Here is a 16,279-nt window from a genome sequence, read left to right as displayed (position 1 = left end):
TATGCTAACAATCAGTCACATTCACATGTTTTTTAATCACTTAAGAATCTATGACTTGTTTGTTTTATTTTATCTCACTCAATTAACCTCTTCCAATTGTGCCAAAGATAACTTTGTCAAACAATTAACATGGAGAATGCTGCCAAGGTGAGTTTACCTTGAACTTTGTTGTTTAATATGCTTTCAATATTTTTCTTAATGGTCAAAAGACTGCACAAGTCATAGATAATGTGTACCTTTGACTAGTACTATGTGTTTTTGTCATTTTCTTTTTGTTTGGTGGCTTACTTGATGCTTCTTCCATCAAAATGAAACCACTACAAAAGATGCAACCAGAACTTAATTATATATGTTGTATAAATTTATAAACTAGTTGTGGAAGAACAATCAAGTTGCTCAAAAGTATGAAAGGGCTATATAGCTTGACAAGTCAAAAGGTTTAAATTTTTGGAATGTTCAAAATTTGTCAAAGATGTCAGGCTTTTTAGATAAATTTTTTAGCCCACCACTGAAATGCACTCACTCATCTAGTAATTTTAGATTGCCTACAATCAACAATCTCTCACATCTATATAGTTGGTATTTTAGTCATTGTTTGATTGAAATTAGACAATCTAAATTTTAAACTCACTATTTTAGATTTTTTTTAAAAAAAAAAAGAATTAAATCATCCGATTTTAATTCAACAACTAATAATTTTGTTAACCGCGTGAATGTGTGAAATTTGTGAGTGCATACAATCCGAAGTCTCCTTCTAAAACGCTTAATTATTATTCCCCGATAGGATCAGTCAGGGAGGAATATAAAATGAATCTACATCTTAAGTTTTTGTCCTGGTTAGCTTATGTATGTGGCCTAGCCATGAATATTTTTCCCTTGTAATCCCAATAATGCATGTTTCCGTGGTATACAGTAGATCTATGACAATTATATATATATATATATATATAGAGAGAGAGAGAGAGAGAGAGAGCATCATTGGAAGACACTAGTATTTTCTTACTTTTAACAGTTTGGTCAAATGCTGACTTAACCAAGGTCCAAGGAGATTTCAAGATTCTCTAGGACAAACTCAAATCTTGAGACCTTTGTTATGACAGTTTCATGCCAAATCTCAACAGTATTTGTTGCATTAGAAACGACTTTAAAGAGATGGTAACCTATTAGAAACGACTGATCACCTTAAAAATTTCATATTACTTGCTTTGGAAGGCATGTGCACAATATAAAGCATTCTAAAACAATTACAACTGGAAGTAATATCTCGCGACTCAGCAGCTAAACGGGAACTACAACCTTGGCTAATTGAATCATCTTGGCAAAAACAATACCAAGATGTTCCATATTGATTTGCACAATTAATCAAGAGATATCATAAAGAATAAAGACATACATTTTCAAAAAGAATATGTACAAAATAATTATTTAACCAACCAAAATTGCCCCCTCCATTACCACAAGCCATCTCATCAACCTAACTATACTGTAATTGATAATACCGGAATTCCATTAAGATCAATTGCAAAATGCCGGCAAAAGAACTCAGAATTTCACCAGCATATCGTGCCTCGTCAAGTTACTCATTGTGCGACAAAAGGGTATGGGAGGGGAAATCACCAGTATGTTACTTGATAATCTATTATCCTTCCTAACCCTCAAAAGAAAAAGTTTCCATCAAATGTGGTCTACACTAATCAGCATGCAACTTGAGGATCTGGCAGTCCCATTTTTATGTGACAACAATGGATTTAGACTCCCCTTGCTCCTTGGATAGCCCCGATGCTGATCAAGCTCATCAACTATGACCCTCCATGAGATCACCAAGTGTTATTTTTCCACAGTTTCCGGTATCTAGTCTATCAAACTTCTCACTGATCTGCATGATGTCCTTCTCCGTCACTTTTCCCATCTCCTTGAGCTTGTATATAACGTATTCTGATTTACTGCATAACCAAAAACTTAACATATTCAGCAAATGCACTAGATAAGTGTAATCAAATTCAATCAAAATAAATTAACAAGTATTACTAGGATAAAAGTTAAAGAACATGGTTCAAACAAGAAAAGGCACTTGATCAGGCTTTCCATTGTCAAAAGAATTCAATTATGTATTATCCAGTATTCCAGTGAAGCACCCAAAATTGGCCAAGTACTAATGTCATAAGAAACTGATACGATACACACAATAAATAAGCCTAGATGTCATGTAGCCTCAGTCTTCTTTTTTTCTATATAAAATGTTTTGCGGGCTGATATATATGGGAGAAGGCACCAAAACAACTAACCTCTTATGAGTACGACCTGATCATAAAATTCAACACCTTGAGCAATTTTAATCATAAACTTAAAACGATATGGTTTCAATATCCCTCGAGCTTTTTTCTTCCTCTCTTAGAAAATGCTAGTGATTCACATATGAAGATTTGTTCTTTTCAAGTCATACACTGGCAGCAGTAAGAAAGGGTTGTTAAGTCTTGTTGCTTCGCTGTCAGCCCATCGCTTCTTATGCCATATCCTGTCCAAAATGTCTCTGGATCTCGACTGTTTCACATATTTTGTTGTGGCAAGCCCATATGCTTAATAATTTTTTTGTTCTATACTTTTTTTTTTCACTATTTGACAAGCATGCACAACTTGCCAAGAGGAATACAGTTTTTAAAATCCAAATACTTAATATGACTTGCAGTTTTTCTTAATCTCCCTCTACCTCTAACTATAGGACTTTCCTTCATTTAGTTTACCTTCCTTTATGGATGTTTCACGGATCCAATCCCCATATACCCAAACCTCTAACTAAAAGGACTCTACCATCTCCGTCCATTTGTAACCGTATGAATGAAAAATAACAACATGCAGATAGACTGGTAAATTAGTGCAAGTTATATCGTCTAGTGGTTTATAATTACTACAAACATCAACTTAAACAGCTCCTAGTAGCATTTCACTCAGACCTATCCATAGAATAGATATAGCAACTACATGCCTAATCATTATTGATGACAGTCAGTCATTCGCTATTTTTAGAGTCTTTTTATATGTATTTTGATCACAAATTGGAGTTCACAAGGCAATTTATGCAGCAAAATAGTAGAAAACTGAAGAAAATACAAAGAAGAGAATCGTGTCACGATTTGGTAAAAACGTGACACGATTTTAGAAGACCAAAATCAAGCTTCGACATTGAAGAAATCGTGTCACGATGGCATAATCGTATAATCGTGGCACGATCTGAGGAAACCCTAATTCAGTGATTTGCGATTCAAGGAGAATCGTGGCACGATTTACTTAAAACGTGACACAATTTTAGGCGAAATTCTGTGCCTATTTAAGCTGAAGTCTATTCCAAAGACAAGTGTTACGAATTGGAGAGAGCAAAGTGCGATTTTGAGACCTAAAGACGGCTAGGAGGGCAATTTCTTCAACCTTCTATCAGATCATGTATGTTTTGATTCCACTAATGATTATGCTATTTGTAAACTCAATTATGAGTAGCTAAATCTCTTAGAGATTAGGTCTGAGATGATTCTTTGTAACCCTTGTTGAACCATGTTGCTGTGAAACTCTATTTATTGTGAATGACAATCTAGTTTTTATTCAATTCAATTGTTCTTAATGCTTTTTATATCCTGATCAAATATAAACCTGATTTAGTGAGAATGAATGACTACTGACCATAGCTTTCTACTGATAGAATTGAATTGTTCTAATAATCATGGTTATACTAGGAATGGATAATCCTTCATTAGTGATATTAGGTTAACGTGCTAAAACCTTCAAAGATTATTAGACCACCTAAGGAATTAGGGGCTGTAGTTTGAGAAGAGAGTCCTAACTCAAGGGATTGATTATGACTATTTTGTTTACTATCATGGAACTAGAAAATCATTCATAAGAATAGATGCAGTATACCAATTAGGGGAACATAGATGATTCGAAAGACCTGATCTCATCTCTCTTCATATTTTCTAACCAAATCTATATTTTCTAGCTCAATCTTTATTTTATGTTATTTAATTTTATGCAATCAAATAAAATCTAAACAAAATAATTTATACATCCTAAATATTTACTTTATTTCTAAATTGAGATTAACACAGTCCTCGTGGGAACAATATTTTTACTACTTCGATAGTATTTGGTACACTTGCCAAAAATCTATCAATTACTAAATAAGGAAACTAATCATGAAATATAAAGACTAAGCACTAACAGTTATATAAATATTAATACTTGATTCTTAGTCCTAATAAAACAAGAAAATTAATCATTATAACAACTAGATTCCTAATCTTAACTGAATAAAGAAGCAAATCGTGAAATATAAAGAAGCATGGAAACCAATTCTAAGGGGGTGTTTGTTTCCCGGATGCAAAAATTTCTCCCTGGAATTAACTTTCCCAGGAAAATATAATGAGAATTTATTCCTAGGAATTTTTAAGAAAAGTGTTTGGTTGCCAATTTTTATTCCTAGGATTCTTTTCAAAGAAGTGGGTGGTTACATTGATAGACCTTATGACTTATTACTAAAAAAAATGGAAACTGTTATGTTAATTTTTACAACGTGGGAACACAATAGTAAAATGGGCATATTTATGAGCTTGTTAAGTTTATTAAGCTAAAGCTAAAGCTTATTAAGTTTTGAACTTGTTACAAATAAATCCTTAAACATGAACATATAATTTGGGCTTCAAACATAGCTAGAAAGGAAACTCAGGGATAATGGAGACGCCAGAGAGGTGAGCATTACTGGAAAGACAACTTAGCAAGATGGTTGGGAAGACCATCAACACCAAGAACTGGTTCGTATGAGACTCACTGGAATAAACATCGATGCGAATTTCAGGGAAAACAATCTAATAGAAACAGCAATCAAAGAATAATAACTAAGAGAAGTAATATTCCAAATGAAGTAAATGAATACAGTGTCGCAAGGAGGGTGCATCACTCTATATACCGAAATGAAGTATCTGGGTATCAGAAATGAAAAAGGAAAATGACCAAGGAAATCAAGGATCCGGCTGTATTCCTGCCAAAGCATAAGCCACAACCTCAATGATAAAACCTCTCTGCCTCTCCTTTTCAATATAGTCAAACACAATGCCCTAAGTAGGATTGGGAAGGCAGTGAAAGATTGTAACATGAATCATAAAAGGGTAAAATTGTACTTATATATATACAAACACACACATAAACATGTGATTTCCTCTAAATCCCAACATTAAACTAAGTTAATTAAAAATCCATAACCATCATTCCATAAGTTCATAAAAACCAAGTGAAGCTGATTGAAAACAGGGGAGGAAGAGAGAACAGTGTCGCAAGGAGGGTGAGAATCAGAGGACGGCGTCTCAGGGAGTTAGGGATCTGTTTGAAGTAAGAAGGGGGGATGGATGAAGGGTTTTATGCGTTTTAAAACTATTTGTTTCTTCCGCAAAACCTGACCCGTTTCAGCAAGGCCCGTTGCGGAATAGGTAACCCAACACGAAACACATTAGGATCCTGCTCCGAACTCGTGATAGCGCACCTCCGGCATCTTGCCTGAATCGCAGCACGCTTCTATGGCCAATGATTGTAGGATCATACGATCTTACGTGCTGGCACACAATCTTGACTACATTGCTCCTATTCCTCCTCTCCCTCTCATTACAGATTCCCGACTTCCCTCACCCCTCGTGGGGCCCACACCTTGCCTAACAATCATAACCTGAATCCTTCACCATGTGTGCCCCCTTTCGCCTCCTCCAATATGCTTCTAAGTTCTATTAACCCCTCAAATTCATGGTTCACCTGCGAAACCGGTAATATTCCCTTATCCTTTGCATTATTGGACTGAAGATGATCATCACAATTATACAGCAAGGATTAAAACTTCTCCAAATCCACCAAGAACAACATTTAGAAGCATTAAACCACAAGAAAATTTAGTATACCAATAATAATAAAAGAAATTGAAACCAAGGCTCATCTGCATCACAGCACGGATATTCCATCATAGCATGCCTTATCAATACGATAGGAGAAATCACTATTGGTATAACTCACAATAGGATATTGATATGAACTACAGCTGGTTCATCGCTAATCTGAAATATCCAAGGCCAATCTACATCTAAAATAGTTCAGGCTGGACTGAATTTGGAACAATTGGGATCAAACTTCATCTGGGATAGTCGAGGCCAGATTGCATTTGGAACAGTCAGGTTTAAATTTTATCCAAGATAGTGGAAGGCTACCAAAAAAGAGCGCGACAGTGAGAACTAATCTAAGGCTTTCGAGACATGCAGAAGTAGAAGGTGAAAAATCGGCTAACAATGAGAGGACTTGCGAGATAAAACGTGGCTGAAATTTAGGCTCAACTAACAATAAAAGAATAGTGGAGATAATGACATTGTTAAGTTATTATAGTACCAGACTTCAAGAAATTTGGGAAACAGATCATAAAGGATGATACCGCACTGAGAATGTGTTGTAGTTATAGAGTTTTATATGAGGATGGAGGGAAGAGAAGGACAAAAGGTTTTGAATTGTGATTATGATTTTCTATTATACTCTAGGCTCCTAGTACTAACTAAAGGAAACAAATAATATAATGTGAAGAAACACGGAAACTAATCCTAAGAGAAAACCTAAAATACTCCTGCCAAATTTTATGAGATTTTTTTTATATATATTCTAACAAATATATCATGTGTTGTCTCCTTTTCCAATGATTATATGGTCTAACAGATTGAACCTTATAACATTAGACCTCCAAATGTGGTCATCCTACCAACCAAATACAAAAAACATACATATACAACCAACCACTAACTAGCAACTAAATCTACTGCTCTTAGGAAGTAGGGTGAACAAAGGAAGCTTCATCAACCTCCAAGTACTGCACATAATAACTACTAGCTGTCAACCTTGAAACAGGAAGTTGAATTTATCCCATCTATGACGGACTATGAATCAATTCACTTTCTACTTCCCTGTCAAATTTTCAAGCACACACTCAAGATGCTTTTTTTCTCTCAAATACAAATCTGGAAAGGCGGTTTTCAAAACACAGTAATCTAATACTAGCGCACTCTCTGTAGGCTATGCATGATTACAGATGCTCAATTTAAATAGTCCTGAATTCTAGGAGAAGTATAAACATGGGCATCAACGAAGCACTATATACAAAGTTATTTCATACGCAATATATTACCATGGGGTATGAGCAAGGCATGCAGACCTCAGGAAAATTACTTCACCAGGTTTCACATTCATAGTCAGTCATTGAACGCTACTATAATAACCACCGAGGTTCAGCACACAGTTTCTACCCATACTACTCATGTTATCAGTATTTTAGTCCCGTTGCTAATATCATTTTGTCCCTGACCATTAACATGATGATACCTTTCGGGGGAAAGCTCAACACTCAAGCAAGGACTAGTCCTACATATAGGTGTAGTACGGACACCACATGCTCTATGGTAACATCATGTCTCATATGATATGATATGATATAGAGATTATAAATTCAGTAAACAGATAGTCAACCACAAACAATTTCTCTGAATTGAATTGAATAGCAGAGATTAAAGTATATTGAAAATGTTTGTATGCAGTTGTGCAGATACAAAATTCACACTTCAGAATAAAGTCCGAAAAGCATGTTGGTTACGAAAAGAAAAAGTATATTGAATACCTAACTAGTGTATATTTCATGTTCTACTTTCACAGACAGAAACATTTATTTATTGGTATAAAAAATAATTTAACCTTTATGCAATGGAAACATATTATTGGTATAAAAAATAACTTAAACTTTATGCAATGGGAACGTATTAATCCATACCTCACAAATCCATTATTGTCCATGTCAGCAGCAAGAAACTCAGCAACGGTCATATCCTGACCAAGAATCCACTTAGCCATCCTCCTATGCCGCTTATCCACTCTCGCCTCAGCCAAATAAAGGAACGCTCGGGCAACCGCAAGCGTAGACACGAGCAACCATATTGCGGCGAAGATACGACCATGCAAAGTCTTGAAAGCATGATCACCATACCCAACTGTCGTAACAGACATAACCGAAAGATAAAAAGAATCTACCCATCCAAGCCTTTCAACAAAATGCATAACCGTGACACCGAGTCCAATACAAAGTACCACTACCCCCAATGCCAATGCCACCTTCATCCTAATCCTCATCCTCCCTTTCTTCACATCAACTATATATGACCTCCCATCCTTCGCCCCTCTTCCCTTCACTGTCCTCAACAAATGATTCTCTTGCAAATCAAGAACATAACTAACCATTCCACTTAGCAGTATATCAATAAAACCAAAACCAATCAACACAAACAATATAGAGAAAATCTTGGTTGCAGTACTATTAGGTGTAATATCACCATACCCTATTGTACACATTGTAACTATACAAAAATACAATGCATCAACTATAGGATGAGTTTCAGTTGCTGTAAAATTATGCCGATTAAACCAATAAATAACAACCCCTAAAGCCAAATAAAGAACAAGAAGAATAACAGCTTGATGAACAATAGATTGACTACCAAATTGAGGTCTTTTATCAGATGCATGATGATTAAAATCACTAATAACAGCCATCGCTGGCGCGGTTCTCGACCGATGTAAATTTGTTTTCCTCCATGGATAATTAGGATCAATTAACCAAGAAGACAATTGTTGTTGTTGAGACTGTTGTGATGAATCAAAATCATGTGAAGAGGAACTTGGTGAATTACGTGAAAGTGTTAAGGCATCAGACAAAGGTGAAGGGTCTCTTGGTGAAGGACCAAAAATGAGACGATCCTTGAACTCAGAAGGGGTAACAGGAAGAACCATTTCATCGTTTTCTGGTAAAGGAAAAAGTTGAGATGGTAATGGTGAAAGCTTCTTTCTGGGGCTGAAATATGATGGGAGCAGTGGCTCCTTTTCCATGTGGGGTTGTAGAAAATGGATTCAAAAGAAAGAAAGATTGTGACTTTATTGGATTAAACCGCTTTTCTTGATGTGGGTCGGTTTCAGAACAGAGAAAGATTGTTCATTGAATAAAGAAAGAAATCACAGAAATATTAAGCGCTTTTTATATTTAAGTTGTTTTATGTTTTCACAATGAATGAACGTGTTATGTGGGGATGGAAGTTGTTATGATTTGATTGAAGTACGATCATTTTTGTTTCGAAGGTACAAAAAAATGGGGACGGTGTTGACGTTGTTATGTTGGGGGTGATAATGTTGTGTTTTTGTTTAACTTATGTTATTGGTGCCATTCATTTTTATTGTGTTAAGGTCACGCGCTTATGAGTGGCGAGTGGGATAAATGTGAACCGTGTGATGTGTTGTGAGAGAGAGATTTTGAAGATTATTATAGACTTGGGTCGTGGTCGTGGTCGTGGTCGTGTGAATCGTGAATGGTGCAAATTATTGTGATGATTGGAACAAGAGAAGATAAACTAAGAAGTAAGAACTTTTGGGTTCAAAATAATAATCATTGATCAACTAGAGTAAAATATAGAAGAAAAAGAGGATATCGTCATAGGCCATGTTCTGGCAGGTCATTGTGTTTTTGCTTTATGGTGTTGTGTTGAGTTCATGTGTTACACGGAATTGGACCCTAAAATATTACACGTAATTAAGGAAGAGAATGTGACCTGATACAGTAGGTGCTTACATTAATAGTTGATTAGACTTCATTTACTTCTTAGTCCTACAAAATATGCTTAGCAATCTATCCCATAGTTGACTCTGCTTTTTTATCTTGTTCACGGAGCCTCTCTGAATATATGAACCTTAGAGAAACATGTTTTCTAACTAAATTCTGACTGATTAAAACAATATTTCTATTTGTAGCAGCAAAAAATAAGCAACATTTCAATTAATTATGACAATCCAAACTAAATTTAGATAATAAAGTAATTATTATCAAATAATAATAATATGTTATTCGACCATGAAAATGGTTAAAATACATTCCCTATTTAATATAAGTATAGAAAATTTTACTCTACACATCTAAACTCGGTATTAGCATGATAAAAAAAAACTCATTTATTAATAATATAAATTATGAAAAAAAATACCATAAGATCATTTGAATATGTTCTCATATGTCACAAAAAAAAATTATATGCATGCGTATAGATAAACTTGAGTTCAGATACGTGTTAATCTATCTATAATTGTATGGACATATTCACTTGTCAACCTAAACTTTAACGAATTAACTGACTCAGACATGTTTTTATTTATCAAAAGACAGAGACCAATGCCATCCATGTATCGTGCTTCCAAATCAGTTATACCAGATATTGGGATATTTAGAGCTTTTTTGTTTTTAGGGTCGAATGCAAAGTACCTTTAATCGCCAAATGATTGCCAAATTTTTAATCATTAGTTTCGTATGCTCAAGCTAGATGTGACAAATTTGTTCAACTAAAAATTCGCCAACCACAAGGCAACAATTATAATCAAACAACACAGATTAAATAAATATTCTCCTTACTCTGCATAAAATAAATAAAAAAATACCCGTCAATGAGGCAGAAGAAACAGCTGTAGTAATGCCTCATGGCATGAGCCATTGGACGAAAACCTTTCCATTCCACAATTAACAAACCTTTCACATCCATTCATTCGCGCACATAAATCAAATATGCAGTTTAATTTGGTGGCAGGCAAGACGCCTCAAATTTAAATTTCAATGTAAAACATAAAATAATTTGTCCATCAAATACACATATACATACATAATAAAGCATGAAGTCAATAGTCAATAAACCCAGCTAAGAGACCGTGAAAGCTAATCATCATCCTCAAGAACACTTCGACGTCTCGTTATCTGAAAAAGTAAACGAAAAAAAATAATGAAAAGTAAGTAAAAAAACTGATAAATGAATACGGAACAATGCAGCTAATATTCTACAACTTACTGTAACTTTTGTCTGCTTTGCTGTTTGGCTGTTAATCTGCTCCAGCAGTGTTATGAGTCTTTCTTCAGTAACCTAATAATTCAATTTCATAAATGAGTCATGGATGTTATCTAGGTACAATAATGCTTCATATGGACTAATTACTTGATGTCCACCGGGACATGATATCTGTATATAAGCAACAAAAAAGAAATACAATTGGAACTAGTAATTTCTTAGTTTCAGTTTTTGGAAGGAAAATTTAATGGCTTTTATTATTCAAGAAAATAGGGGGGACGGGGCATTACAAAATGAAACAGGCTAAGGAAAACAATGTAAAACCATCATCTCATAGATTTATATATCAACACTAATACTATTAGAACTGTCAAATATACTGAAACTTCCAGTGACCTGAAGTTGGCTCACATAAGTCACCATCAAAAAACCAAATCCTTGCAATTTAAACACATTATAGAAAAGCCACCTAATCAACTCATTCTCAACCAACCCTTAGACTGCCTAACTGATACTTCTGACTTTAAGCATCTTACTGACAAACAAGGTTGTCATAATCACAAATCCAAATGTAGAACTGCACTACTTTTGTGCAACTATTCATTACAAGTCCAGTACCAAATTCTTGAAACACACTCACAAACCTGAACAAACCAAGGATAAACAAACACACCTCCACCTCAAAAAAAAAAAAAAAAAAAAAACCTAAATGCATACCCACAATCAGCGCGCTTTGCAGTGGGAAGGCAATTTCCCTTCTCTGACACAAAGTGCTTCAAGCCTGCTACTGATTCTGCCTTTGCAGTCCTTCTACAAAGTATCCATCTGAGTTGCTACTTCAGTATTTCAAGCACCAACTTTAATTCAGATGAGTTGAAAAAGAAAGATTTATTGGATAGTTTTCGCTAGGTGTGGGCAAATACGGATCAACCCGAATTAACCCGATCAACCCGACATAATTTTATACATTCGGTTCCGGTTAAAACAGGTTACGGGTTGTCCGGGTTAATATTACGGGTTGTTATGGGTATATTCGGTTCGGTTCGGGTGTTTATTTTGAACCTGTCGGAACCCGATCAAACCGATATTATTATTACTTTAATATTTATTATTAGTTTTTTCAACCTAGCTTGAATAAAAAATACGTTTCTCAGCAGGCCCAAATATGTTTCACTATTTCAGTCCAACACCATAACATAAAACAAAAATCCCCAATTGAAAATGAAAAGAAAAACTAGATCTAGATCTAGATCATTTTGTTTCTCTCTCTCACGATTTTCTTCTTCTCACATGTTCCTCATTTCTTCTTCTTCTTTCTTCATTCTTCCTTCCTTAGCTCACAATTGTTCGAAACATCATTCTTCCTTCCTTCTTTCACAAATACATGTGTTCATCTACAAGTAAATTAATTCTAAAAATAAATTAAATTGTGTGGATCTAAAAATGGTGAAGAAAAAACTGGTTGTTGTTGTTTCTACTAAAGGAGGGGCTGTTTGAGGAGATTGTTTTTCTGGATTTGTCATCATCTTCATCAACCTGTTGACCCGAACCGGTTTTACCCGAAACCCGAAGTAACCGAACCCGAACTACCCGAATCAAAAACTTGGTTCAATAGGGTTATTGTTCATAACTCGTGGGTTGTCTCGGTTTGGGGGGTTTGAACCCGAACCGACCCAATGCCCACCCCTAGTTTTTGCTATGTGGGTTTGCAGGAAAAAGCCTTCCAGTATTTCCAATTGCAGCGCAGACTCACCTTTTCAGGTTTCTATATGATAATAGCTCGCAAGAAAAGGGGGAAAAAAGGCGACAGTACTTTATTTTACTTGCATTGTAATAGTATACTTTAATTGTAATTTCTAAAGAATAACCATATGAGGTAAGATCTAATGTTCCATATTAAGATATCATGTGTCTAGTTCCCTACTGTAGTATAGGATTCCGAAAACTTTTATATCAAAGATCATTATAAACAAAATAGTAGGGCTTTGCATGTAAGTTACACGATAGATAAGAACACTAAACCTCTAATATTAGAAAACCACGTTATACCATTCGTGGAATTGTTGCCAACATTTTTATATATCCTAGATAGAGGACCTTTCTCGGCCCGACAACTGATCAAACAAATCGATTGTATAACTAGAACCTCACAAATCGTATGACAATATATGCAACAAAATATTACCAATAACTTGTGATAAGAATGAGAAAGATTGCAGCAATAGACATGATCCAATATACCTTTTCAGCTATCTGACCCATTTGAGCAGCTCTCAATATAACATCTTCAACACCTTTTGCTTTCTCTGGTTTCACCAAAGCAATTCGAGCAACTGAACACAATTAAATCACAAATTTAAAAGAGCGAAAGAAGTCAACTCCATGCAGTAAAATACTTCATTCCTTCAAATTTTCATCGGAAAATTCAGAGGTACATTGGCAAACATGTTCTTTCGATGTTTAAATATATATAATTTTGAAACTCAAATGTGATTTATCTTATCGTGTCTACAAATAACCAAGACAATTACACTAATGTCTTCATACCTATGTAAGTTTGAGGCAAAATAATTCCATCAAATTTTCAACCCTACTACATTGAGTACATTCATACGACAACTTATCACCTCCTAAATCCATCTTCCTTTTTTGTTGTTGTTAAAAAAACCAGCTATATTTCAGATTAGCAGGCTTTAAAAAAGCATACCAGCCCCAACAAAATGCTATTATCCTGTACCCCTTAATGCTAGGACGAGAAGCAGGCATCGAGGTCAACCATAGGGTATCTATTCTGTGATGTCCTCATAGGGTAACTACCTAGAAGACACAACTGTGCACACGGGGACAAAAAGAGAACAGGGGGTAGAGAGGAAGAAAAATTACAAGTAATTTCTACTTACCAAACTACAAGTATGAAGTATCAGAAAAACAAAGACATCACAAAAGTTACTTTTTTGAATTTTTCCAAGATAGACTTCAGACTTCAAATGTACCTTGAGTAAAAACTACGCTGTTTAGGCACAGGGAGTACGCAGTAACGCCCAAATACACTAACATTATTTATTAACTTTGATCTAAAGTCTGATGGAAGACTTTATTCATAACAAGATAGTACAAGCAAAATGGGCACTTCTTAATATCTTATATATTCTATTCTGGCATATGATGTATGTTTTATAATTGTGAACAACTTCTATGAATTAAGTCTGGTTTGTCAAAAATCTTACAGAATCCCAATGATACATTTACAATATATGGAAGTTCAAGAAAATACTAGCAGCTGTGTGCTATAAACTTATATCCTCGTTAAAGCCTGACTGAAGATAAGATTTGAATATTAATTAGGCAATGGCAAATGACAAAGTTTTGCTTCTAACTTCTGCCAGTAGTAAAAGTACAGCAAAATATATAACCATGATATAATAAAACAATCATTATTCGGACTAGGATGGGTAGCTCAACTGGTTTGAGCTAAGGGATAAGAAGTTGGGGGTTCTTGGTTCAAACCCGGACAACGAGAAATACTAATCTAACAACTATACTAACATTTGTCATTAAAAAAAAATTAAAAGGAAAAAACAAGAGTACTATAATCAATAAAAGTCAAATAAAATCTAAGGAAAGATTATGTTATATACTTACGTCTTTCTCGTGCTTCAGCAGACAATATCTGACTAAGCATCATTTGTCTTCTCTCCTCTGCCTCCCTAAATTAATTATTTTTCAATTCAAATAAAAAATCGACGTCACTCCAAAGGAAAAAAAAAACATGCAAGCATATCATAAAGATAAGTGGATGAACAAGTTCTTGGAACTAAATCTATGCGACTGAGTCGAATAATCAGAATAACAGCGCAAGAAATCTATATTCATAAACTAACCTCTTTGCATCTTCCTGAGCACTCTGTTGTTCAGGGTTTGGCTGATTTCCCTGCAATATCAACAAAATCACAATCAAAGTCTCACTCTCTCATGCGAAAGAATAACGATAAACAAAACATAGGAGTATGACAACGATAAATACCGCAGTGCCATGTCGGCCCATAAGCTCCTGCATCCTTCTCTGTCTGATTGCTTCAAGCTCAGGATCAGCCTGAAATTACCAGTTGATATATAAACAACAAAGAAGCAACAATTATGATAAAAAAAAAAAAAAAAAAATCTGCACTATTACAGCATAAAACCTTAACACAAAATTTGCTATTTAATCATTCCTAATCATTAAAGCAGTACATAAAAAGCTCAAACGTAACATGATTTTCAGCACCACATAACCCTAACATGTAAAATCTGCTATTTAAAAAATGGTTTCATAAAAAAAATTCATCTACGCTTTTTCCATTTGAAGATTAAAAATGGTTTGATTGATGAAAAGATTGAACAATAAAGAGGAAAATGATTGAATGGGAAGTTACCATTTGGTTAGGTTAGCAGAAGAAGAAACCCTAACTGGACTGTGAAATGAATGGGGGTTTTTGGTTTTGCCTTTGATTCTTCTGAAGCAGCAGCACCACCACAGATCGCGTTTGGAATAAGCGCTTCTTTACGACCCAAAATCTTGATGCATGTAATTCGATAGGTAGATTGATTCTGTTACACCCCCTCTTTTTGCTTATACAGACTGATTTTACTTGATTTAGGCTAAATGCTAGAGCTGAGCTGGACCAGCCCGGCCCACCTCTATATGGTGGGCTAAAATGCATAAATGGGTCGTGATATCCCCACCCCCATCCCTCTCACGCGCTCTTCTATTTTCAAAATTACTTTCGTTTGTATTCTATAACAATCGAAGATAACACCTACATATATATATATATATATATATATATATATATATATAGTTCTTGTTTGGTTATTCTAGTACCAGTGTTGGACCTTTTCATTTCAAACAACCCACATTACATATATTCTTTCCCTTAATCTTCCACGCCTTTCACATCGTGCAACCTTTGCTGATCGGTTTAAATGTTGTTCGCTCACAACGCCAAGAAAAAATTGTGTTTTAATTCTAAAATTTGATTTACAATGCAACTTAAAATCATGATCATCTAATCATCAATGTACAACATAGGTTTGAATTGAGATTGAAACTGCAAGAAATTTGACTAATGTAGTCTATTTCCACAGTTCACACTTCACATTCTAATTTCATTCTTTGGTTATTAACCACTTTTCATTCTCTATATGTTTACTCTATTATGTGTTACAGTGTTGGAGACTTTGTAATGGTGAGATTATTCCATGCATTTTCTATCTAGATGGAGTAGATCTTACTCTCACTAAGGAACTTCATCTGCATTGATACAATTTTGAAAGTTTGGCAGATCACATTACTGATGAGTATTGTTGATATT

General features: G+C 34.8%; 2 protein-coding genes across 3 annotated transcripts; both read right to left on the bottom strand.

The window, feature by feature from the left end:
• Positions 1–1,174: 1,174 nt before the first annotated feature.
• Positions 1,175–9,407, bottom strand: LOC25493386 (two-pore potassium channel 3). 2 transcript variants are annotated; one of them, XR_005645688.1, is made up of 3 exons: positions 7,829–9,407; positions 5,525–5,787; positions 1,807–1,943 (listed from the first exon to the last, which is right to left on the bottom strand). XR_005645688.1 is itself a non-coding variant. In XM_013601874.3 (2 exons), exons 1-2 carry the CDS (start codon positions 8,935–8,937, stop codon positions 1,796–1,798), a joined length of 1,257 nt encoding a protein of 418 aa, XP_013457328.1. In that variant the 5' UTR covers positions 8,938–9,374; the 3' UTR covers positions 1,175–1,795. The 2 variants fall into 2 exon arrangements, 1 of the variants encoding a protein (XP_013457328.1); XM_013601874.3 differs by lacking the exon at positions 5,525–5,787 and having other exon boundaries at positions 1,175–1,943; positions 7,829–9,374.
• A 1,145-nt stretch (positions 9,408–10,552) lies between these two features.
• On the bottom strand, positions 10,553–15,502 carry LOC25493385 (DNA-binding protein DDB_G0278111). The gene is made up of 7 exons (XM_013601873.3): positions 15,341–15,502; positions 14,950–15,018; positions 14,807–14,856; positions 14,568–14,632; positions 13,167–13,258; positions 10,929–11,000; positions 10,553–10,837 (listed from the first exon to the last, which is right to left on the bottom strand). The coding sequence occupies exons 1-7, from the start codon at positions 15,341–15,343 to the stop codon at positions 10,799–10,801; spliced, it is 390 nt and encodes a 129-aa protein (XP_013457327.1). The 5' UTR covers positions 15,344–15,502; the 3' UTR covers positions 10,553–10,798.
• Positions 15,503–16,279: the final 777 nt, after the last annotated feature.

The sequence above is a fragment of the Medicago truncatula genome, chromosome 4, assembly GCF_003473485.1.
Source record: "Medicago truncatula cultivar Jemalong A17 chromosome 4, MtrunA17r5.0-ANR, whole genome shotgun sequence".
In the NCBI taxonomy this organism is placed as follows: domain Eukaryota; kingdom Viridiplantae; phylum Streptophyta; class Magnoliopsida; order Fabales; family Fabaceae; genus Medicago; species Medicago truncatula.
This window is presented reverse-complemented; position numbering and strand designations above follow the sequence as displayed.

What these genes read in the sequence shown, in the direction of transcription:
- LOC25493385 (XM_013601873.3), bottom strand. An exon ending in GCTCAGGAAGATGCAAAGAG is followed by an intron (nt 14,633 to 14,806) that starts GTTAGTTTATGA and finishes TAATTAATTTAG; the next exon opens with GGAGGCAGAGGAGAGAAGAC. An exon ending in TGGGTCAGATAGCTGAAAAG is followed by an intron (nt 11,001 to 13,166) that starts GTATATTGGATC and finishes TTGAATTATTAG; the next exon opens with GTTACTGAAGAAAGACTCAT.
- LOC25493386 (XM_013601874.3), bottom strand. Translation starts at nt 8,937, where the DNA reads ATGGAAAAGGAGCCACTGCTCCCATCATATTTCAGCCCCAGAAAGAAG. An exon ending in GACAATAATGGATTTGTGAG is followed by an intron (nt 1,944 to 7,828) that starts GTATGGATTAAT and finishes TTGGTTATGCAG; the next exon opens with TAAATCAGAATACGTTATAT.